The sequence below is a fragment of the Gracilinanus agilis genome, chromosome 1 (assembly GCF_016433145.1).
Source record: "Gracilinanus agilis isolate LMUSP501 chromosome 1, AgileGrace, whole genome shotgun sequence".
In the NCBI taxonomy this organism is placed as follows: Eukaryota; Metazoa; Chordata; class Mammalia; order Didelphimorphia; family Didelphidae; genus Gracilinanus; species Gracilinanus agilis.
Window position 1 is genome coordinate 47,675,440 of NC_058130.1, and position 26,213 is coordinate 47,701,652.

A 26,213-nucleotide genomic window follows, 5' to 3' on the forward strand; every position below is an offset into this window, starting at 1 on the left:
CTTAAAGAGTTGCCTAGGACAATAAGAGAATAATTCACGTGCTTAGGTTCAAACAGATTTTAAGTGTCAGAGGCAAAATCTGAACCCTGGGTCAGCCTAGGTTCTCTGAACTCTTAAGGATGGCATTCACTATATCTTTTAATATGTGGGAATGTTTCTTTCATTTCTTTTTCTTCACCTCTGTTCCCAATCAACTACTGTAGTTTCCCTTCATCTTGAACCTGGCACAAGTCTGGTAGAATTCTGGGCTGGTAAATGTGATTCATCAGATTTGTTCAGATATAAACTTTTTCATGCAAAATGAAATTTTTGGTCCATTACATCTGGATTTAAATTTAACCTTTTTACTGCACAATAAAAGTTTTTTTTTCCTTTACCATTTTTAGGAAGAATGAACTTAAGCAATTCCTTTGAAATGTGATAATCAGTGAACATTTTGAATATACCTTTACTTAATTTCATAAGTCAACTATAAAATCATACAAGTCTAACTTTGCTCATTATTTTGTTGAATCTTTTGATTTATTTTGTCTGGATCATTTGCATTTTAGATTTCTTTTGCCAGAATATAATCTATGAGGAAAATAAAATAAATTATGCCGAATTCATGCCTGAATTTGTGCCATATCTGGTTTAGCAATTCAAGTTTTCTAAAGAAGAGTTATCTCTTCCACATCTCAGGGGGAGGGACATGCTTCCCCCATCTAGAAAATAGGCACAAATTTTTTTGGTCCTCCCATCACACCAGAGAAGTTGAATTTTTTTCTTTTCTTTTATGGGGTGTTACAGTACCTTATTGTAAATTTTGGGTTAATCCCTAAATTTCTAAACTTTTTCTGTGTGCCATTCACAACTTCCTCAGAATTCCTCCCAAATTCTGATTTAATTTCTTATGCCAACCCATGCCATAGTGGAACCATGATGGAAAAAGTCGACATGCTTTAGCTCACTTGAGCCTTTCATCAGTCCTATGATGTAAGTTGGTTAGGTATAAGTGAAAACTCTCCAAACATAGTTAAGAGAGTTCCTCAGATGATGGCTATTCTGTCCATCTGTAACTCCTCCTCTGATTCCTTCCACCTCTTTGGAGATTTCTGGGAGTTTCATTCTATGGGCATAGCCTTCAAGAATTCAAAGTCACCACTGTGTTATAATGGAAAAAGATGTCTATTTCCAGGGTGTATAGTCATCCTTCGCTATATCACAGCTTCACTGTATTGCAGGTTTTTAAAAAATTTATATCTAATTCTGTAATGTGGAGTTTTTGTTGTATCGAGGGATTTTGAGGATGAATACCATACTGTACACAATGGAAATGCAGTATGCCATTACAGGTATTGCTTGTGCAAGTTTGCCAGGCACACTATTGCTGATGGAATGAAAGGCAACAAGCCATAGTGCTGTGTTCTGTATCCTGGGCGCTGAGTGGCTCAGTGTTTATAAGAGTATGGCAAGATTAATAAGAATGTGGAAAAGGTTTATAGGAGAGTTCATAAAGTCTTAAAATATACATAAATAATAAAATAAATATAATGCTGCTACTTCACAGATTTTCACCTATTGCAGGGATCTTTGGAATGTAACTCCCACAATAGGTGAGAGATCACTGTATATCCATAATTAGAGTTTAACAGAATGGGCAAAGTCTTTATGCAGATGGTCTTGGAAAAATTGTTATCTACTCTATTCAAGTCTTCAGATTAGGGACCATGGTGGTCCAGTTTAGGCATTATTTCAGTAAAGGTAAATTGACATTCTGATAGAACATCAGAAATGTTTCTTTAGAACAGAGATTTTTTTAAGCATTTTTTTGTGCCATGGACGCCTCTAGCAGTCTGTTGAATCTTATGGATTTCTTAAGGCAATGTATAAAATAAGATTCAAGGAATGATGATGTTGTTGATGATGATGGTGTTGATGATGATGGTAGCTAACATTTATATAGTGCTTATTATGCACCAGGGAGTATACTAAGTGTTTTAAAATTATTGTCTCATTTGATCTTACAATATTCCTGAGAAGTAGGTGCTATTATTTCCCCCATCTTACAGATGAGGAAACTGAAGCAAATTGAGGTTAAGTGACTTGCCCAGGGTCACACAACTAGTTAATGTCTGAGGCTGGATTTGAATCCAGGTCTTGAGCACTCTATTCTATATTTGCCACTATAATCGCCTCTGTGATTACAAAGGAAGCCAATTATTTTAAAATACAGCTATCACAGCATTTAAAAACAGGATTATGAATCCCAGGTTAAGAACTCCTGCCCCAGTATATCAGGAAAGATCATAGTGTAGTGGAACAATCAGGAGAGACCCAAGTTCAAATCATGACTGTTATTTACTAGTTATGTGATGTAAGGCAAGTCTTTTTGCCTCACTGAGCCTTAATTTCCACATTTATAAAATAGGGTTGCTGAGATTTATAGTACCTAATTATAATAAGAATGTTCTACAAACTTGAAAGCAACATACAAAGGAGTTATTTTTATGACTATTGCTACCGAATAAAGATAATCACAGACATTTATTTCAATTATTTCATGGGTCTTTGAGAGGGAATAATTGGAATAAGCCTGTTCAAAAGGGTTCAAATGGGATTAGCATGCATTTACTTGGAATGAACAGAGCAAAGAGCCCCAGTTAAGTTCTCCTGAATTAGTAATAAATTCAGAGCTAATAAACAAAGTCTGACCTTTTCAAATTGCCACCAGTTTAAAATTCAAACTGTGCACATAATGAAACACCCCTATCTGAATGTATTATATGGTGTTTTGCTCAATTCTATTCATTTGGCAGATCTAGTAAAATATGGGATGTGAGAACAGTTTAGCTGTCACATGGGGGGGTATATTATTCCCAGAATAAAATTCTGGGGGCAGTAACTTCACTTTCCCTAGAAATTTCAACTCTGGTCAGTAAATCAGTGTCTTTTTTTTTTTTTTTTAAATCGTGAACATGATTACAGATGCCTTTTGTTTTCTCTGACCCCTCTCTCCTAAAGGAGTACATCGCCAAGCAGTTTGGCTTTATGCAGAAGCAAATTGGCTATGATGTTCTGGCTGAAGATACGATTACAGCTCTGCTTCACAACAATCGGAAACTCCTGGAGAAGCACATCACTGCCGCCGAGATCGACACCTTTGTCAGTCTCGTGAGAAAAAACCGGGAGCCCAGGTGAGGTGGACCCAAAGCTATGGGGACAGTCAGTGAGAGACTGCAGCTGTGCAGCCTTTAAGCTAGGGAACTCACCTGGACAAGGGGAACTTAGTTCTCTTCAATTCTGTTTCCCTGAGGTTACCAAGGCCTGGTCTTCATGAGGCTAATAATTCCCTTTTGGATTTTTTCCAAGCCACTTGTCAGACTCTCATGCTTAGGAAGCCAGAGGGAGTCATCGTTCCATAGAGACCTCTTACCAGGAGGTGATATTACGGTGGCCAAAGTGAATTATTACTTGGCTGGTTCACATGCCAGTCACCATACTAATTACTAAATGATGCCAAATGCATAGAGGCCATTTCAATTTTTTAAAATTTACTTCAAGGCTACTTATACGGGCACTGACTAGACCAGAGTTAGGTAGCCAGGGACACTGGTATAGTTAATGAGGGAATCTGAGATAATGGATGGTGGGACTCTGATACTTCCTTCCATATGAGGGAGAAGTAGAACAGAGAATACTGGATCTGGAAGTCAGAGTCCTAAGAGTGAATCTAGGCTTTTGGACTTCCTGCTTTTATAAATGATTTTTCCTCTCTAAATCTTATTTTCCCCATTTTTACAATGAGATGGATGGGCTAAGTCATCCAGAGTCCCTTCTGGTTCTAAATCTATGACTTTACATACCTCTTTCTTCTCTCTCTCAACTCCATTCTGAATTCATCCTTGTCTTCCATTTTGCTTTTCTTTCTCTCCTTTAAATTCTTCCTTCCTTTGCCCAGACCTTGAGTTTCTAGTAATATTAGTGGGCAGTGGGGACACTAAGGACACTCACCATTTTAGCTTCTGTTAGAGCTTGCTGTGCAGGCCAATCCAATTAAAAAAACAAACACACACACAACAATGACAAAAAAAACGCTTATTACCTTCTGTCTTAGAATAATTAGTACTAACTATTGGTCCCAAAGCAGAAGAGATTGCCCAGGGTTATACAGCCAGGAAGTGCCTGAGGGAAGATTTGAACCCAGGACCTCTAATCTGGCTCTCATTCCACTGAGTCACCTCACTGCCCCCAGCTGATCTACCTTTGAAGCATTTCTTTGTGTGATAAATCTTAAAAACGTTATACAAATATTAGCTGTTATCATTAGCTATTTTCAGTGTGGCTCAAAACCTGAGTCTTAAATGGAAAAAAAAAAATTCTTGTTTCTGAAGAGAATGTCCATTTCTATGTTTTCTACTTCCTAATAGATTCTTAGATTACCTCTCTGACCTGTGTGTGTCCATGAACAAGTCAATTCCGGTGACCCAAGAACTGATCTGTAAAGCGGTGCTGAATCCAACTAATGCCGACATACTGATTGAGACTAAGTGAGTTGCAATCTGGTGATGTTAAGGCTATTGGAGAGATGGGAGTTTAGACCAAGAAAGTCCTAGAAAACTCCAGCCAATGTATGTTGCTCAAGCATCACAAACAATGAATCCAAGCCCCTGAAGGAAGCAAAGTTGGTGGGAGGTATAATTATCCAAAATAGGATGGTATTGGATGTTTCTTTTGGAAAGTGCTAGCTTACTAATTTGCATGCAGAACATTCAGTTTAGTCTCTTCTTCAAGATGGTGCCACTGTTTTCATTTAGCCAGACTCAGTTGAGATACCAATTAAAATGTGAGCATTTCCTGGCCGTTCAAGTTTAATGTGAAGTATTTACAATTGTGCAAAAATGTTAAGCATCTTTAGTTCTGGAAGGAAGTAATTTTTATTCACTGTGACTATACTATACTTAAAAAGAGATTCCTAAAATGTCATCCTGACATTTTTTTCTTAACATACATGGCACTATGCATTGGTGATAGCTGATCTATATAAAGGAGATCTGTCCTGAAAAAGGATTTCACTTGGGATAAGATAGGGGTTTGTAGTTTTAATTTTTAACTCTAAATATTCTGTTAAGATAACTGTGGGTGGGATGTTTAATGTCTCCCAAGCGTGATCTAATTTGTTGTGGACCCTAGGCTGTTTAAATGTTTCCCAGGCATAATCTAAGGGGTTATATGTAGGTCCTGGGCATTGGTAGGGTGAGGTTATTATATTTGAGTTGCAAGTGCCTAGCTCATCTTCCGGGCTGTGTCCTGGAACAGATAGAGAACCAAAGCCCTGTTTTCTTGTCAACGATGGAGTTTAGAACACCTCCAGAGGCAGAGTGGTTAACCACTGAGCTGACATTGCTGATACTGGTTTTTTTTGTCTCCTCATTATCTAGGTTGGTTCTTTCTCGTTTTGAGTTCGAAGGAGTGTCCACTGGTGAAAATCCTCTGGAAGCTGGAGAAGATGAGGAGGAGGTTTGGCTGTTCTGGAGAGACAGCAACAAGGAGATTCGCAGTAAGAGTGTCCGGGAGCTGGCTCAGGATGCTAAGGAAGGGCAAAAAGAAGATCGGGATGTCCTCAGCTACTACAGGTGATCAGATCCTGACGTGGGAATCCCAGAGGTTGGAGGGATCAGGGTCAGAGTTGAAATTCTCACACGCTCATTGTTTTCACTCTCTAAAGGCACAGGGTTATCTGTAGGTCTCATAATGCCATAAAACCAGCTTGGTGTTCATTTCAGGACTGTCGAATTAATTTGGAATAGGAGAGGCAGCATAGTAGGAGGAGGAAAAGCTTTGGACTTGCAGTCAGATGAGACTTGGATTTGAGTTCCATCTCCAGTAGTTACTCTCTCCGTGACATGGATAAGATATTTTTCTTCTGAATATGTATCCTCTGTTAAATAATACATAAATAATACATTTTAAACATGTTAAATAAATAATATTATTTAGTTAATAAATAATATATGGTTAAGTATTATTAAATTATAATACTATTTATTATATTAAATAAATAAATAATAAATAGATAATGAATAATAAAAATATCTGTCAAAAAGGGATAATGAAACCTTTTCTACTACTTCACACAGTCATTTTGACAAAGGCAATCCTTGAATCCTGATCTGGGGCTGGAAGGGACCTTTGAATCCACCTACTCCAATCCCCTCATTTTACGGATGAGGAAACTGAGTAGACCCCAGTCAAAGGTGTTGCCCAAGTTCACATAGAAAGCATCAGAAGACAGATTTGAACTCGAGTCCTCTGACTAAGGAGCAGAAGTTCTGGATCTGAGGTCCACACATGGTCTGTAGAAACATTTCAGAGGCTCTTTTGAACTTGGATGGGAGAAATGATATCTTTATTTTCACTAACTTGTCACTGAAATTTATCTTTTCCTTCAACAATTTGAAAATTGTATTCTGATCGGGGAAGTAATGACACAAAAGAAAGGTTAAGAACCCTTACCCTAGTATTAAGAGTTTTTGTTTTTGTTTTAACTATGTTGCTTCCCCTGTGATACATGTAAGATATGTGTAAGACATTTTGTAAACATCGGTGCGCTACATAAATATCAGATGTTATCTTCACAGAGATAGCAGCTTAGCCTGGTTCAGGGGAGAGCCTCTGCTCCAGTTTGGATCCAGATCCTACCCCTGGCTTTCATTAGTCACAGACTTAGACAATTAAATTGGATTTCTTAGCAGCCCTAGTGAGCCTATGCCTCTCAGGTCAACTAGAAGCTTCAATCAAGCTGTAAGAGCTAGGTGAGTCCTACTCAAAAACTCAACAAAGTCTTCGTGGATTTCTGCTCTCTCTACTGTGATGGAGATCACCATTTTAATAAATGTCTTCTGGAGTTGGATTGACCAAAAAGATTCCTGAGTATCTCTGCTTTTAAGCAGGCATGTCTATAAATGACAAATGTGAATTAAATAAAAATTAATATAATTATAATGAATTATTAATTCATAGTGCCTACCTCTCAGAGTTGTAAAAAATCAAGTGACAGAACAATTGCAACAGAGGCAGCTACTAGTGGCTCAGTGGATTGAGAGCCCAGAGACAGGAAGTCCTGGGTTCAAATCTAGCCACAGACATGATACTTCCTGACTATCTGACCCTGGGCAAGTCACTTAACCCTGTTCGCCTAGCCCTTACTGCTCTTTTGCCTTAGAACTAGTACTTAAGGGCAGCTGGGTAGCTCAGTGGATTGAGAGTCAGGCCTAGAGACGGGAGGTCCGAGGTTCAAATCCAGCCTCAGCTACTTCCCAGCTGTGTGACCCTGGGCAAGTCACTTGACCCCTATTGCCCACTCTTACCAATCTTCCACCTATGAGACAATACACCGAAGTACAAGGGTTTAAAAAAAAAAAAAAGAACTAGTACTTAGTATCAATTCTAAGACAGAAGGTAGGAGTTTAAAAAAATAAAGAATTTAGCATGGTATCTGACACATACTAGGTACTGTATAAATGTTAGCTATTATGGTTGGAACCCATCATTATTCTCATACCAAAAGCCCTTTACAACTTGGCAAAGGACCCATCTGAGTTTTTTAGCTTTTAGGCTAGTTTTTAACACTCTAAGCTTGCATCTACATCACAATGAGATTTTGGGACAAGAATTTAGTATAGGATGTTAGTAGCAATTGAATCTTTTTCAAATTTGAGGAATTAAAAACACCAGACACCAATGCAAAAGACAAAAAAAGCCATAAAGCTCAATACAATAAATCCACCCTTGAGAACATGGGCAAGTGGGATAATGTGAAGGGTTTGAGGATGAATTACTTCCATATAGTGCTGTGAAAAAGGATAAAGAAGGTGACATTGAAGAGGGGAACTGTCTTATGAAGCATTGGGATTTCCCTCTTAGACATAGTATGGCAGAAGATTTTTGCCAATAAACTTTAAGCCTTATGGTTTTCTAAGTTGCAGCCATTAAGTGCTGAGATCATTTATTCCAAAAATATTAAGAAAGTACCTTTCTAATAATGACAACAATTTTATTGGGAATGGATGATTCTTAAGTTGTTTGAAAAGAATATGTGAGATGTCAAAACTTGTATACATAGATATATTTCTGTACCTATGTTAATAATAATTTCTAATGATTGTGCTAGGCACTATGCTAAGTGCTTTTTTTTTTACAAATTAATCATTTAACCAAAACATCCTATGAGGTAGGTGCTGTTATTATTCCCATTTTATACTTGAGAAAGCTAAGGCAGACATAAAGTGAATTGTCAGAAGCATTGGAGGCAGAATTTGAACTCTGGTCTTCCTGTCTCCTGACCCAGCTCTTTAACCATTAAGTCTCCTTGTTGCCTCTTTTGTAAATGTGACTTACCCAAATTGCCTGAAACTGGTTTTGAACTCAAATCTTCCTGACTCCAGGCCCAGCACTCTGTTCATTGTGCCACCTGGTGACACAATTACAACATTTCTGAACTTGTTGCTTACTGCAGAACTTCTGAAAAAATGGATTTCTTCTTCTCCTCTTCACAAGGTATCAGCTGAACCTGTTTGCTAGGATGTGTTTAGACAGACAATATCTGGCCATCAATGAAATATCCGGTCAACTTGACGTAGACCTCATTCTTCGATGTATGTCTGATGAGAACTTGCCCTATGATCTGAGAGCATCGTTCTGCCGACTGATGCTCCATATGCATGTGGACAGAGACCCTCAGGAACAGGTTACTCCTGTGAAATATGCCCGCCTGTGGTCAGAGATCCCTTCGGAAATAGCGATTGATGAGTAAGCTTGCTTTGTTTTCCAACCAAGAACAATCTATATTTGTTTTAATCCTTTTAGATCCTGATCAGAAAAACAACAACAACAAAAAAAAAACAAGTCAACTTTACAAGTCCAAATTGCTTCTGAATAGTTGGGAGAAGTCTTTGCATTTTAAAAACCAGTCAATCAATGAGCATTTTTGATGGCCTGTTGTATTTCAGGCAGTTGAAATGATGAAATAATTCTAATCCCAAAAGAATATACATTCTAAGCTGGGAAACAACATATACATGCATAACTTTTTTCAGAATAAATATAAAGAGAGTAAATGCAAAAAAGTTAAGATAGTTTGGCTTTAAATAGTGAGCCTGCAAAATTTCACCATTCCACAGAATTTTTTGTTGCAAGAATTATTATAATGGACTTTTGGATCTAAAGTGGGAATATTTCAAATCAAATTTTGTACTGTCAGTAGATGAACATTTTCATCTTTAGATTAGTACCTTTTTAATGGGGACCATTAACATTTAGGAGGCAAATTATCACTGAGCACTGCATTTAAAAAAAAACAAAACATTTTTGAAGTGTACTTAACATGTAATCCCAGAAATTTTTCACAAAATAGGATTTCTAGGTTTTTATTTTTAAATGTTTGTCAAAACCTGGCATATATATTTTTTAAAAAGGAATCATTTGAAGACTAACTGACTTTAACACTGGTAATGATAAACCAGTGTCTGTAAGTGTTTGAGAGAGTGAAAAACAAGCCACACTCCATACTACATTATGCCTATAATTGCTCTAAGGTGCCTGCTATGTCTGAGTTAAATGTTATTTGAATTAAAAAACATATTTAACTTAATATTCTTGAAAAGTCACTTTCAATCATATTAATTTCTCAGAGTACTATCAAATTTCCATGTAAAAATATCTGGAAATATGTAATTTAAAGAATGTTAGTTCTTAAAGAATTGTATTTGTGAGGTGTTTTGCTAAATTAGTGTAAAATTTTATTCTTCACTTCAGTAATTTGAAAAGAAGCATAATAAAGATAATAATCTTTGTTGAGTTTCAGCCCAAAGACTTACATTTTCTTTTTCTTCCCAGCTATGATAGCAGTGGAACATCCAAAGATGAAATTAAAGAGAGATTTGCTCAGACTATGGAATTTGTGGAGGAATATTTAAGAGATGTTGTTTGTCAGAGATTTCCCTTCTCTGATAAAGAGAAAAATAAGCTCACATTCGAGGTAATGGCAGAATTTAAAATACCAGATCTTTAGTAGACATTTTAGTAAGAGGTGAATTGGAAAATATCCACATTAATTTGATTGCTAAGTTTTATTTTAAACCCTATTCTTGGTAGTGGTAGTATAGAGACACTAGTTTAAATTTGCTCCTGAATAAAGATAGAATTGTCTTTAAAAAACAAATACACGAAGCTTTGTCCAATGATAGATTTAATAAAAGAGCTAAATGTGTGTTCTGAATTAAAGTATACAAATGGCAGAGCTGAAAAATGTACCTTGTCTTTATAGAAGTGAAACACCATGAGTGTTTTAAGCAAGACTCTTCCTTTAAGCATATAAATTTTCATATTACATTTTTTCTTCTCATAAAATTTACTATTAAGTTATGCAGTAGCTTATTGGGTGTTGAAAGTTATATCCAGGGGCAGCTAGGTGGGTCAGTGAACTGAGAGTCTGGTCTAGAGATGTGAGGTCCTAGGTCCAAATCTAGCTTCAGACCCTTCCTAGCTGTGTTACCCTGGGCAAACTATTTAGCCCCCATAGCCTTGCCCTTACCACTCTCTGACTTGGAACCATTACGCAGAAACAATACACAGATAGAAGGTAAGGGTTTTTTTTTAAGTTATATTTTCAAGATCTAGTATTGATCTTTTACTTTTTGATAAGAATCTCTCTGCCGAGATTCCAGAAAACTTAGAATCAGCAAGTACCATGTCTAAGATGTAACTATATTAAAGGAAATCATATCAAATGAATAAGTCAGCATTTTTCCTCATGTTATCAAATATAATACAATCAAGTAAGATGAACAACTTGCAGCTTCCTTAGTTAGGCATTTCTGACCATTTTTTCCCTTGGAGTGTCTTGCTCATTTCAGAAAAGTTGTAAAAGTAAACGGAATAGAGTTTTTTCTGCCATCACAAAGTCAATAATTTTTACAAAACTATATTATGAGGAGGCAGCTGGGTAGCTCAGTGGATTGAGAGTCAGGCCTAGAGACGGGAGGTCCTAGGTTCAAATCCTGCCTCAGACACTTCCCAGCTGTGTGACCCTGGGCAAGTCACTTGACCCCCATTGCCCACCCTTACCACTCTTCCACCAAGGAACCAATACACAGAAGTTAAGGGTTAAAAACAAAACAAAACTATATTATGAGCCAGGAATTAGATTCAGACAGAGTAAGGCAGGATAAACTCTGTTTAATATTCTTTTTCAAACTATTTAATTGTTTTTTAAAAAACAGGTTGTAAACTTGGCCAGAAATCTCATCTATTTTGGTTTCTACAACTTCTCTGACCTCTTACGATTAACCAAGATCCTGCTGGCTATCTTAGATTGTGTACATGTTACTACTATATTCCCTATTAGCAAAATGGCAAAAGGAGAAGAGAATAAAGGTAAGGCTATAAATGCAGGATGGCTAATATGGAGATATATTTTGCAAGATTTCTGTGTATAATTGATACCATATTGCTTACCTTCTCAGTGGTGGGAGAGGGATTGGAGGGAGGGAGAGAAAGAAATCAAAACTCAAAATTTTTTAAAGATGAATGTAACAAATAATATATATTTTAATAATAGTATTGGGGGAAGATTATTTGATTATACAATTGTCATAATAAAAAATTCTTTCTGAACTTCACTTTATCTTATGAATATATAATGATATTTTATTCTTACTCAAGGTGTGTCTTGTTTCCTCAACTAGATTAGATTGTAGGCTGGTGTCATGCATCATATTACTTTTGGAGTTTTTTGGTTGGGGAGAGTGTCCTGTGATGTCTTTCCTGGATAGGCAGTCAGTAGTTTGAAGAAGAGTGTTTCCATTAAGAATTATGATATCTTTAAAGTAAATCAAGTAATCGCGTATTTGGGCTTGGGATGACTATCTTTCATGTCACTTAGATTGAATTAGTATCCTGGAACAGATGTATACTGATCATCTAAAAGAACCAAAGACCTTTTTCTTTGATTGGAAACTTGCCAACCTGGGAAGGAAGATAGTGAAGGATATAGTGAGACTCCCACTAGTAAAGGCAAATGTCCAATCTCAACCCTCCAAGGAAAAACCTCTAGAGATGGGGTCATAACTTTAGGATTGTCCTTTCTCTTCTCCAGGCAGTAATGTGATGAGGTCCATCCATGGAGTTGGAGAGTTGATGACTCAGGTTGTTCTCAGGGGAGGAGGGTTTTTGCCCATGACTCCCATGGCAGCTGCACCTGAAGGGAATGTGAAACAAGCAGAGCCTGAGAAAGAAGATATCATGGTCATGGACACCAAGTTGAAGATCATTGAGATTCTTCAGGTACCTCCTACTAGTCAATGAGGGACCCTAAGGGCTGAAGAACATTTGAAAAATGGAATCTTTTCCATGTTGGGGAACCTTAGAATTCTTGCCTTGATAGGATGGAAGGGCTGAGAATTCATCTGATGTTTCCTTGAATGACAATTCATGGTATCATAGATTAAGAAGAAGAAGTTACCTTAGAGATCAGCTTGTTGATTATTCTCATGTTATACATGAGGAAGTTCAGATTCAGAAATTTTTAAGTGACTTTGAATCATGTTCAAGGGGATAATGTATTTAGTCAGTTGATAAGCATTTATTAAGCACTAGAGCCAGACACTGTGATGTGTTCTAGGGATGCAAAAAAAATGAAATAAGACCCCGTCCTCCAGGTGCTTATATTCTAGATGTTTTATGTTATTGTCCAGGCTCACACAGGTAACAGAGCTAGGATTTGAACCCAGGTTATGATCAAAGTACACTTCCTCTTTTTAAAACACTCATTTAAGTTTTATGTTCTTCTCTGATTTATCATTATCATTATTATTCACAATAAGAGTTGACACACAGCACTTTAAGTTTTGTAGAAAACTTTACCTACATTATCTCATTTGATCCTTACAACTCAATGAAGGTAGGTCCTTTTATCATCTCCATTTTTTAGATGAAGAAACAGGCTGAGTGAGGGATTATGTGATTTGCCTATGGTCATATAGGTAGTAAGTGTCCAAGAAGGAGTTTGAACTAAAATTTTGCATACTACAAATGCCATACTCCATCTGCTCCGTCCAACTGCCTCTATTACAAGAAAAAATTTCAGACCATCAGGACTTTTAGCACACTCACTTGAGTTTCTTCTTCTATCTGGTCCTACCATGGTTTCATCTTAGATCTTCACTCATCCTTGTCATATCTCTGTTTATTCATTACTAAAACTTGGAGGGGATATGATTTACCAACCTCAGTTATTAATTTTCTTATGGAAAATCCCTTTGAAATGTCTGGCTAAAATTTTTTTCTCCCCAAACAGTGAGCAATTCTTATGTTATCAACTTGATTTTTAAAGCACAATAGCTATCTTTTTGTCTCACTCTCTAAAGTAATTTTTGTGATTTTTTTCATCCCTATCATTTCCTAACAGCTTCTTCACTGTCACCCAATAGAAACTTCCCTTGTGGAAAAAAAATATGATTAAGTAAAACAGACTACTACATTGTCCATGACTGACAATGTATGCTCCATTCTGCTCCTGTATTTCATTCACCCCTTTTTCTACAAGATAAGAAGTCAGCTTCACTATCAGTCTATTGAGAATATGATATAGTATATTTCAAACCATATTTTTTTATTAGCTCCTTTTTCCATGGCAGATGTTTCTCCTAAGTTTGGAGACTAAACAATAAATAGACTTTCTCATTTTTCAATTCTTCATTTGATATTCAGTAGGATACTATTATTGTTCATAGAAAGAAGAAACGTACCACTTCCCCTTCCAAGAGTCTCTTATCACATGCAACCAAAGTTAATATAAGATAATTCTTCCAAGCAATTCCTATAGGGGGTGTAAACTGATGGCTAACTTAAATCCACAATGAGGCCTAGCTTAGCCATTTCCCTCTCGGTAGTTTGTATCATGAGAGAGACTATTTCTCTTTTAAATCTACCTATACTGGATCTGTTACTTTGGTTGTATTGTCACCCAGGTCCTCTTGCCCATCAAACAATTATTTGGCTTTAAATCACCATAATGAGGAAATAAAGTAAATTATAAGAAGCTATTTTGCCTAATTATATGATAACCAAACTTAGAGGAAATGGATACTTACAAAAACAGAAAATTCTCAGATTTAACAAAAGGAGAAAAAGCCTATTTAAATAACCCAATATTAGAGAAAGAAACTGAAGAAGTCATAAGGGAATCATCAAAGAAAAAACTCCACAACTAGATGGTTTACAAATGTATCACATATTTTAAAAAAACTAATTCTATTATTTTACAAACTGTAATAATAAGATACCCTTCTATTGTCTTTCTTTAATAAAAAATGGTTCTGATATCTAAAACAAGGAAATACAGATCAGTATTCCTAATGAATACTAAGCAAAAATTTAAATAAACGTTCATAAGTAGATCAAAAAAGCATATTAGAAAGATTATATTCTTTAATCAGGTTGGGTTTATAGTAGAATTACAGGGTTGAATCTATATGAGGAAGACTATAACTATAATATGTCATATTTATGATATAAATAATAAAAACTATGTGATATCCAGAGCTGAAAAAAATCTTTTGACAAAATCCAGTACTAGTTTTTAATTAAGATTTCTAGAAAACATAGGAATAAATGTACTGTTCCTCAATATAGGAAGTAATAGCTATCTAAATCAAAGAGCAAACACTGTCTGTAATGGAGAAAAATTAGAAACCTTTCCCATAATATAAGGAATAAAGCATGGATATTTTTTTTATCACCACTACTATTTAGCTCTAGAAATTCAACTGGAGCAATAAGACAAGAAAAAAAATTGAGGGAATAAACATGGGCACTGACAGCAAAAGAGGAAACAAAAATTATTGTTTTTAAAGATATGATGGTTTACTTAGAAAACCTTAAAGTATCACCAAAAAATTAAAACAATGGATAAATTCAGCAGAGTTATAGGATATGTAAGAAATCATCAGAATTCCTGGATGTTACCAACAAAACCCAGCCCAGCACGAAGAGCGAGAAAGAGAAATTCTATTCAGATTATCTATAGAAGATATAAATCATCTGGGGGCATATGTACCAAGAAGAACCCAAGGACTATATGAATCTAACTACACAGCATTCTTTGAAGAAATAGACAGATGTATATAATTAGAGAAACATGATTTGCTCATGGGTAGGTCAAGACAATATGATAAACATAAAAATGCTATATATGTTAATTCGGTTATTTAGGGCTATACCAATCAAACTACAAAGGAACATTTTATAGAGCTAAAAAAAAATAAGTGTATATCATGGAGAATTAAAATCTTAAGAGTAATAATGAACAAAATGAGAAGGAATAAACATTTATCAATATCATTTCTAAAATTCTACTACATAGCAATAATCGTTAAAATAATTTGGTTTTGGTTAGAAAATAGGTTAATCAATGAAACAGATTAGGCATATAACATACAGAAACAAATGAATACGGTAACATAAGATTCAATAAACCCAAAGACCCGAAGTCCTGGAGGAAGCATTTAACATGTTGTTGTTGTTGTTGTTTTTAAAGGCTAGGAACTGGATAGCAGTTTGGTAGAATTCAGATTTAGACAACCTGAGGTGGCTTTCATGATACACAATTAGAAAATGGCATAAAGAGACTAGGAAACATCTAGAATGTAGAGTGTGGGCAAAAGAATGATGAGAAATAGGCTGGAAGTTCAGTTGCAGCAATGCTGTAGAAAAACTTTGAATGCCAAGCTAAGGAATTTATCTTCTATTCTATAGGTAGTAAAGGACCCACTGAAGGTTTTAGGATAAGTAAAGGAGTCACATCAACAGACTTGTGCCTTGGGAAGATTATTTTGGTAGTTATGGAAAGAATAGACCCAAAAGGAGAGAGATTATAGGCAGGAAGGCCAATCCGGAGTCTGTAATGTAGGGTAAAGATAGTCATGTGAGAGGATATGATTAAAAATGAAACAACTGGATGGGGAGAGAAGGTGGGATGAATTATTATGTGAATATTTCATTTTTAAAATAGAATTTTTATATCTTTTGTTTTTATATCACTTAGATTTTACTTTGTATCCTTCCTCCTTCCCTCTCAAAGAACCATATTTTATAGCAAAGAATTTTTCTTTTAAAGAAAAAGAGGAAGAAGAGAAAAATTTGGCAAAATCGATTAGTACGTTGAAAAAACCTGACATTATGTGTCTCTAAGTGGCAAGGAACAATTAGATTTTAAGAATACCTCACTTGACTAACCTGACTAGTAGTTTATTAATAAAAAATGGATTTCTTTCTAGATCCTCCTGATTTTTCTCAGCATCCCATTCCACCCTTTCTTTTGAAGGGCCCTTAGTAGGGCCTTAACAACTATTAAATTTGAATTGAATTTCAAAATAGCATTTTTTAAAAATTTGGCTCAACATTAATCATTCATGCCTGTGGCTCTTATAATGAAGATTCTTTAAGACGCCAAGGTGATATGGGATGGTTTAATTCTGTGTCCAAATACATTTCTATTAACCTGACTGTTTATAAGCCAGCTAAATATTTGGTTCACTAAGTTTTAAGAGTGTCTGGTGTGGCTGAAATCAAGCCCAGGTCAAGTACCACAGCTGTGGAGAGTAGGGAGAGAGGAGTGTTAAAGGCAGTATGTGAATATAACCAACCTATTTCCATTTCCACTTGAATCTCCAGTTTATTTTGAATGTGAGATTGGATTATAGGATCTCATGCCTCCTGTGTATATTTAAACGGGAGTTTGATGAAAGCAATTCCCAGACTTCAGAGACATCCTCAGGAAGCAGCAACCAAGAGGGACCAAGTAATGTACCAGGTCAGTTATTCCAAGAGTGTATCTTCAAAGATGGAATTATGGGGTCTGGGATGGATATCTGGTCTTGTGGAAAGCCAGATGCATACTGCCTGAGTTTTCATTTTTCAGAAGTGGTGAACCTTATTGGTTCTTCAATATGAAATATTTCCACCTGTCCTTGGAAAAAGGATGAAAAACAGATCTGCTATTTTTCTCCTCTCTTTTTCTAGGTTATTTTTTTTTACCTACTTTGAGTCTTAGTATTTTCATTATGCATTTATGCCCAAGTCCAAAGGGAAAAGCCCTTTTTCCATCATGAGGATTAAGTTTTCTTCATTGTTTTTTTTTACATATTAAGATAAGATGCATTTATTTTAGTCATTTCTTCAGAATAAATCAGCAGCTTTCCCCCTAGTCCTGGTGGCTTCCTGGTAACTGACATTTATGTAAACCAGGCTTTTTCATCACCAGAAAATTCATAGTGCCACAGTTCTGACCAGACTTTTCTATGGACTGTCCCTTTTAGCCTTCTATAAGCATTCAGACATTTCTTCTGTCCTCCCACAGCATGACCAGTACCAGTGTCCTTATTGACCTTTGGGTCCCTGTCTATAGCCTTTGTACTCACTAGCCATAGTTCCTCCACAGAAACTTCGGGCATTTTTGTGGCCTCAACTGAAAAAGAATGGGCATTAATGAACCATTATCATTGCTTGAAGAGTACAGTCATTCCTCTTTGAGGTTACTGGCCTTAGGGAATGTTCCATGTAATAATATTACCTGAAACTAGAATCCACTAAAAGGTACTTTTGGTGGCCATAGAAAGTGCATTCACTTGCTTGGGAATGATGCTTTTGAGGCAAATATAGATTCCCAAAATAAAAGATATCATTGCAGGGGAAATACTGGCTTTTAGTCCTAAACTTCCCTAAAAATGAACACGGTGATGACTTTCTCATAAGGAAGGGTCAAGTTTTGAGGGGAGAGTGATATGGAGCAACAGTTGCAGTCACATAAAACTCTTCTCAACAGAAGCATTTAATGACATGGGTAGGATAAAGCCTGCTTCGTAACTTCTAATTCTGGAAGATGTCTGGTTCCCATGTGGGTAAGGGCACAGGTATTTTTGGTAAGTGCTTGGGGGTAAGAGCAAATGATTCCGGACATCAAGGAGTTGGTGAGCTGCCTAATACTTTAGCAGTTGAGGGCCTGGGGTATTTCCTGAAGATTAATGAATCCCTCAGTCTCCAGGAAACACCCACTCAGTGAAGCAGCTATCTCTGTTATAACTTAGTGCTAAATGGGGTGGGGAGGAGAGGGGAGGGAATAGAAACCCAGGGATGATGTGTGGTCACAATTTATTTTGTTTTCTTCTTTTGTTAAAATGATGACCATTTTATTTAGTGGTGACGGAACGTGGTTAAAAAATGAATTCCCCACCCTCAGGGGACTTAAGTCTAAATTGTTTTTTGATAATAAATTTCACTCATCACTTTCTGGCAAAATATTTTCAAATGCTGAGGTCATATATTGTTGATGTTCTCAAATGAGATGAATGTATAAATTCCTCATTTTTCAGGAGCTCTTGACTTTGAACATATTGAGGAGCAAGCTGAGGGAATCTTTGGAGGAAGGAAAGTATATTTTCAATATTATGCAACAAATGTTTCTGGGATTTAGAGGAGAGGACTTTCATATCTGTCCCTGGGCCCTTATTTCTTGCAGTGAAAGGAAATACAGATTTTCTGTAGGCTAAATTGACTTTAGTGTGTCCTTTGAAATTCTGACGACCCAAGGTAGCAAAGTCTAAGGGAAAGAAGAGATGGCTGGATGAATTCATGAGTGGTTGAATAAATGAATGAAAGAATGAGTAAAAAGGGTTTTATTAAGGGCTTGCTGTGTGCCAACCAGGCATTGTGCTAAGCACTGGGGATACAGTTACAAAAGAGAGATGGTTTCTGCCCTCAGGCATCGCAGAATCACAGAATTTGAGCTAGTCCAACCCATACACCAAAGAAATCCCCACTATGCCAAACAAGTGGTCATTCAGCATCTGCTTCCTTTCTTAATACAGACACAGAGAGGGATGATGAAAGATAGGGAGAGGCAAAGTCATAGGGTTGAGAGCAGAGCTATGGGGCAAACGAGTGGTATGCACTTGGCAGAAATAATGCTAGTATTGATTGGATTCCTGTTCCCAGAGCAAGAAGTGAAAAAATGGAGGGGAGGGTACCACATGGAATAGCATGGCAAGATGAAAGCGTGGTCAAGTGGTTAGAGCCAGCTAGATGTAATCAGCTCCATCCAATCGGCATGACCACTGGGCAAGAGCTGGAGATCCCCAATCCATAACTGCTCTGCCAAGAAGGAGGAAACCTTCTTCATCATCATCCATCTAAGTAATGATGAGTCACATTGGCTAGAATCCTGCAGTCTTTCAAAGCTCTTGGGACCCTGCCTGTCATGAGCTGTCTGATCCTAGGCAAGTCACCAGATGGCTCCTTAAAAGAAATGATGATTATTGTGACATCCTTATTATCTTATAGCCCTACTTTCATTGGTTTTATGAAGGAAAAAATGGCATAATATTGCCATTAATGTGTTTATCACTACGATCGCCAGTCAATTATATTTGTTTCATCCTTTTGATATGTACTGGCTCTGTGACACTTAACATCTCATTTCAGCATCCCAGATAACTTGTAATATTGCGAGGGTCAGCTGGGTAGAACAGTGGATAGAGAGCCAGGTCTGGAGAGGGAAAGTCCCGGATTCAAATTTGACCTCAGACAATTCTTGGCTGTATCTCCTTCCCCTCTTCCCCCAAGTAAAGTCACTTAACCTCCATTGCCTAATCCTTACTGTTTTTCTGCCTTGGAATCAATATTTAATATCAATTCTTTTTATGGGTAGAAATATGAAATATATTTACGATTATGTAGATATAAATATAGAATTTAATATCAATTCTAAGGCAGAAGATAAGGGTTAAAAACAAATGATTATAAAGCAGAGCAGGTGCCTCTTCTTTAGAAGTAGAAAGTCCTTTCTGTGACCTTCCTACATGAATGACATCATATATCTGGTTATTTATATACAGGTCTCATATATTTATATGGATGTGAATATGGATGTGTATTCATACATATACCTTAGAAAGGAAGAGAGGGAAGGAGGGAGGGAGAGAGGGAGGAAGAGAGAGAGAGAGAGAGAGAGAGAGAGAGAGAGAGAGAGAGAGAGAGAGAGAGAGAGAGAGAGANAGAGAGAGAGAGAGAGAGAGAGAGAGAGAGAGAGAGAGAGAGAGAGAAACTTCAGCTGTCAGTTTTGTTTTTTAAACCCTTACCTTCCATCTTAGAATCAATACTGTGTTGATTCAAGGGAGAAGAATGGTAAGGACTAGGCAATGGGGTTAAGTGATTTGCCCAAGGTTACATAACTAGGAATTTTCTGAGTCGAATTTGAACCCAGGACCTCCCATTTCTATCCACTGAGCAAGCCACCTGTCCCCTGTCTCTTAGTTATTAAAGAAAAATGACAAAGCAGAGGAATCCAGGCTCAACAAAGTGGAATTATAATGGAATACATGGAAAAAACACATATTCTTACCTCCATTTCATAGATTAGGACACTGAGGTTCAGAGTTGAAGTCACTTGCCAAAGTAAGACACGTCTTCTTAGCATCAGATATGAGATTCAAACCCAGGACTTCTGTATCTTTTCCACCACGTGGTGCTACTTAGGCGAAGTGCGAACATTTACAGTAAATTTACCCCCTTTTTTCTCCTTCTACACATTTGTAGTGAAGAGAACACACCACTGGACCTGGACGATCATGGAGGCAGAACGTTTCTTCGGGTCTTGCTCCATTTGACAATGCATGACTATCCACCTCTTGTGTCTGGGGCACTTCAGCTTCTCTTCAGGCACTTCAGTCAGAGGCAAGAAGTCCTTCAAGCATTCAAACAGGTACCCTTTTGTTGGTCTCAGCTCTTTCCATCACAAGTATTGTACACTGGAAATGGTGCATTCAACTAATGGATTGTATCCGTGTAAGGTTCAACTACTTGTTACCAGCCAAGATGTTGACAACTATAAGCAAATCAAACAAGACTTGGACCAACTAAGGTCAATAGTGGAAAAGTCAGAACTTTGGGTATATAAAGGACAGGGACCTGATGAGACAATGGATGGAGCATCTGGTGAAAATGAACACAAGAAAACAGAGGTGAGATATCTTAAGTAATTCTCTAGAAATTTGTGTTGCAAATCCAGATAAATCATCCAGTATGTTAGTGGCACAAAAATATTCCATTTCAGGGGCTGCTAGGTAGCTCAGTTGATTGAGAGCCGTGCCTTGAGAAAGGAGGTCCAGGGTTCAAATCTGACCTCAGATACTTCCTAGCTTTGTGACCCTGGGCAAGTCACTTAATCCTCGTTGCCTAGCCTTTACTGCTCTTCTGCCTTGGAATCACTACTGAATATTGATTCTTAGGCAGAAAGAGTTAAAAAATAAATATCCCAGTATAAAATCTGCTATCATTGTCAAAAGCCAGCAGTGGTCTTGATCTTGTCATCGTAAAGAATTGCCTAGTGGCACTGAGAAGTCAAGTAATTTGCCTATGATCACTTAGCTGGAATGTGTAGATTTGAACTGTGGTCTTTCCAACTCCATTCGTTTATCAATTATACTATGTGCTCCCTCATAATCTAGATAATCTATGGCATGTGTACCAGAGGTGGGATGTTCCCTTCCTCTCTCCACACGTGCGCCTGAGGACATTTCTCACATAACCCTCCCCTCTTTCCAGCAGCCCAATGAGAGCTCTTCATCCCTCCCCTCTCCGGGGTAAGATTGTGGGCATGAGGGATGCTGTTTGGGCATTTGGTCTCTAAAAGGTTCACCACCACTGGTCTAAGCTTTTAACTACAAGTCCAGAATACAATTCACTTCTTAAAGTATTCAACCAGCCATGATCTGAGGGAGAGTATCTTATTGTTCCCTAATTTCACCCTTGCCCTTTCCCATTCACCATGTATTAACCTTGTTTGAATCCATTAATTAATTATATTGATTACAGCATGGAACGCAAAGTCACAAGTTGAATTAGCTAACTTCACCGAGTTAAATTGAATGCTCTGAGATCTTACTACTAGCTCCAGCTCAGTATCTTGCAGAAACATGATGCTGGCTCAACATAGTAGCACTGCTATTAGGAAATTATTTTAAGCCCATGTGGTGGCTCCATCATCCCCTCTATGTATGATACTTAAAATTGTACAGTAGCACCAGAATTGTACAATCACAGGAGCTATGTGTGTTTCTGTCTCTAGGAAGGGAATAACAAGTCTCAAAAGCATGAAAGTACCAGTAGCTACAACTACAGAGTGGTAAAAGAGGTAAGATTGCAGCTTCCTCCTTTTTTTTTTTTTTTTAATTTTTTCTTTCTCATGGGAAGATATACTAATGCTGTAGGTCAGTTGACAATGTGAACATCATAGCTGCTTTCTCTGTGAGTGATGAGTGATTAAGAGTGCTTATTATGAACTCTTAATTTTTTTTAAATAATGAGATCCTTTGGCGATCCAATGAAGCTTATAGACCTCTTCTCAGAATGGGATTATTAAAAGCATCATATAATACATAGACAAAGGAAAACAATTATATTGAAATACCATTATCAAAATATTTTTTAAAAGTTTATAAACCTCAAATTAAGACCCCTAGCTTTGAACCATCCAAAATAAGAAGGCTTTAGCGATGGCAATGTTTTCCACAACAACATATTTTTCCCAAATTCTGCCATGTGCAGATGTGTATCCAAAGAATTCATCTTCTCAATAAATTTTTTTGGATCCCAACTGCATCTAGAATTTAGATTCCCTGGGCTGCCATTTTTAAGCCCTTTATAATGTCTCTAGTTTACTGTTAAACTCTTATTTCACATTACTTCATACAGTTCATAAATACCCCCCAATTGGCCTGTTCTCCAAATAAGTTCTTCCATTTCTGCCTCTATGTGAATTATGGTTGGAATCATTCCATCTTCTCCTTTACCTTAAAATCTTGAGTTCTTTCTAGGATTAGGTGCTGTCTACCATAGGAAGAATGTCCTCATCTCTATAGCTATAGCATTCTCTTCAACTTCAGTAGTACTTTGCATTTGCTTATCTGTGTGCTATATAGCTTCCATTGAAGACTCAAGAGAAAGTACTTTTGGTTTGGTTTTTATTTTTTCAACCCTATACACTATAAGCATTTAATAATTATGTTAGGTAATTTTTTGACTATTTTTGTTTTCATATTGTCTCAATTTCCCCTGTCTCCCTTTCCCTCTCCAAGAGCCATCTTAAATTACAAAGACTATTTATTTTTTCCAACTCTAAATATTTTATTTTTCCCAATTACATGTACAAATAGTTTTTAACATTTATTTTTTAAACTTTTGAGTTCTGAATTCTTTCCCTTCCTTCCCTCCCTCCTTCCTGAGATGGCAAGCAGTTTGATATAAAGAATACCTCTTAAGCACAACAAAGAAAGAACAAGAGGAAAAGGGGCAATAAAATAACGAGCAATACTGAAAAAACTAACATCCTTTGCAATGTTTCACACAGGGGGCCTCCCAACTCACAAAGTGGAAGGTAGAGGGGTCTTCTTTGGGAGCAGGCTTATTTTTGGTAGTTTTGCAACATTTATTTTCAATTGTTTTGTGGTTTTTCCTCCATTTACGTTGTTGTACATGCATTATATTTACATTACATCAAAATTTACATTTTCCAAAGAAGAAATATTTTGAATTGAAATGACTATATATCATCATTCTGAGGACTAGAGCCTCCTACTAAGCTGTCTATAGCAACCAAGATGCACTACATTTGACTTTTTACTAACACCCTCTTAGGCAGCAGTTCATAACCAGAGCTTTATCTGATTCTCTCTGAAACCTACTTACGTTCATTGGGGGTGTGCAGTGGAGGTACTTCCCACCTATTTTTGCCAATGAGCCACCTTTCCTCCCTTCTTCCTTCTTAATATAATTTATATCCAAAGCACTCTAGTACTTCTGGAAGGACCACTTAAGCAGACCTGTTGTTTTCTTCCAGATTTTGATTAGACTTAGCAAACTGTGTGTCCAAGAGAGCGCCTCTGTCAGGAAGAGCAGAAAGCAGCAGCAACGGTTACTGAGAAACATGGGAGCCCATGCCGTTGTCCTGGAACTCTTACAGATCCCCTATGAGAAGGTAAGTAGACTACATAGCAGAGATATCTGCCACAGAATCAGTCTTGCATCGTTACACCTTGATTTATCCTTCTCCCCAAATTCTGGTGAATGAAGGTATTGTGAATGTTTGAGCATTTTTAGAATCAAAAATAAAAAGAAAGAGCTTAATAAAGTGGCAGATGAGAAAAGTGTAGGACATGGGAGCAGTCAGTCACTTGGAAAGCCTTTGGAAACAGATGTTAATAAGTTTGATTTTCAGACCCATTGGATGGATGATGCTTAAGGCCAAGAACCTTTCTTTTCTACTAAAGGCTCCAGAAGTTGAGTTCCCTGAAAATGGAGAATATTATCTTTAGACAGCACTTAGCACAGTTTTTGGTATATTGTAAAAGCTTATTAAAAGCTTGTAGATTTGTTTGATTTCCCCCATCCTCACTGCTAAGACCCTCCCTGCCTAATAACTTTGGATTTATTTTGTATTTATACCCTGTGCATTTATTTTATGTATTTTTCTGTATAGCTAGGTCCTAATTAGTGCAAGTAATGGATTCCTTGAAGTGATCTCATTATCTGAATTCACACTACATGTTTCTGTTGGGCTGGACAACTAGCTACCATATTTTATATAATTAGAAATTCAGCTAGTACGAATTCAAATAATTGGGACTACTTTAAGGAATTCATCATTTTTTTAATCAAGACTCAATTGTGTGTACCTGTTGTCTTCCCTAGTGGAGCTTAAAGGTATTTTTTCAATTCTGAGCTTCATATCTCCCTGCTAAGCATAAGGCTTGCCTCATAGTAGGTGCTTTATATATTCTTATTGATTACTTCATTCCTCACCATAGCTGTTGTCCAGAACTTGAGCTTTTTCTCAAGGGCTAGAAACATTCATGCAAATTAGATTGAAACCATTTATGAGAAAACAGATTTGGTGGGAGCTTGGAAGTCCAAAATGCAAAGTTTCTTGTTTTTCTGACAAATTGACCAATTTGTCAGTGTTCTGAGGTCACTTTAATGTTGCAGAGTCTCGTGAGACTTATATAAGACAAGGGATTCTTCTTTTGTGTCATGAATCCCTTGGGCAATCTGAGGATGCCTGTAGACCCCTTCTTAGAATCATGTTTTAATGCATGAATTAAAAAAAATAATCATAGGATGACAAAGAATTGGAAGTTATGTGCATGTCCATCAATTGGGGAATGGCTGAACAAATCATGGTGTGTGATTGTGATGGAATTCTATAGTTCTATAAAAATGATAAGCATGATGATCACACAATAAAAACCCGGAAAGACTGATGTGAACTGCCACAGAGTGAAGTGAACAGAACTAGGAGAACATTGTACACAGAAAAGGCAATATTACATGATGACCAACTGTGAAAGACTTAGCTATTCTCAGCAACACAATAATCTAAGACAATTCTGAGGGATTAATGATGAAAAATGCTGTCCACCTCCAGAAAAGGAACTGATAGAGTCTGAATGCAGATAGAAGCATACAATTCTTTGTTTTATTTTATTTGTGTGTTTTTCTATTTTGAGGGTTTTTTTGTTTATAAGTATTCTCTCACAATATCACCAATGTGGAAATATGTTTTGTGCAATCATATGTGTATAGCCCAGAACAAGTTGCTTGTTCTCTAGAGGAGGGAGGAGAGAAGGGAGAAAGGGACATAATTTGTATCTCAAAGTTTTGGAAAACATGTGTTGGGAATTATTATTGCATGTTAATTTTGTAAGAGAATTTTTTAATATTAAAAAATAACTGGGGGGCAGCTGGGTAGCTCAGTGGAGTGAGAGTCAGGCCTAGAGACAGGAGGTCCTAGGTTCAAACCCAGCCTCAGCCACTTCCCAGCTGTGTGACCCTGGGCAAGTCACTTGACCCCCATTGCTCACCCTTACCAATCTTCCACGTATGAGACAATACACCGAAGTACAAGGGTTTAAAAAAAATAACTGTAGAAATATAAAGGTAAATGAAAATAAAAATTTAGTTTTTTTACCATCTGAGTTGATAGACTACCTGAATTCTATTTGTGGGATCTTAAGTTCAGATCCCCTGGTTTAAGGTTTTTCTAATAACTGGAATTCTCAGTGAAATGTTATCTTTAATCCTGGCTACCTTTTTAGATTCTTCTTTATAAGGAAAAGTTATTC

The 26,213-nt window shown here is 36.9% G+C and overlaps 1 protein-coding gene across 1 annotated transcript in view; it reads left to right on the top strand.

The window, feature by feature from the left end:
- ITPR1 (inositol 1,4,5-trisphosphate receptor type 1) overlaps nt 1-26,213 on the top strand; it is a 405,812-nt gene that overhangs the window by 176,091 nt on the left and 203,508 nt on the right. Inside the window, exons 17-29 of the mRNA XM_044675941.1 lie at nt 3,004-3,176; nt 4,410-4,529; nt 5,421-5,615; nt 8,539-8,790; nt 9,877-10,018; nt 11,262-11,415; nt 12,137-12,324; nt 16,714-16,852; nt 18,411-18,461; nt 20,628-20,797; nt 20,886-21,056; nt 22,163-22,228; nt 23,933-24,070. Coding sequence (XP_044531876.1) covers nt 3,004-3,176; nt 4,410-4,529; nt 5,421-5,615; nt 8,539-8,790; nt 9,877-10,018; nt 11,262-11,415; nt 12,137-12,324; nt 16,714-16,852; nt 18,411-18,461; nt 20,628-20,797; nt 20,886-21,056; nt 22,163-22,228; nt 23,933-24,070 — 1,959 coding nt within the window. The remainder of the gene's footprint in view (nt 1-3,003; nt 3,177-4,409; nt 4,530-5,420; nt 5,616-8,538; nt 8,791-9,876; nt 10,019-11,261; nt 11,416-12,136; nt 12,325-16,713; nt 16,853-18,410; nt 18,462-20,627; nt 20,798-20,885; nt 21,057-22,162; nt 22,229-23,932; nt 24,071-26,213) is intronic.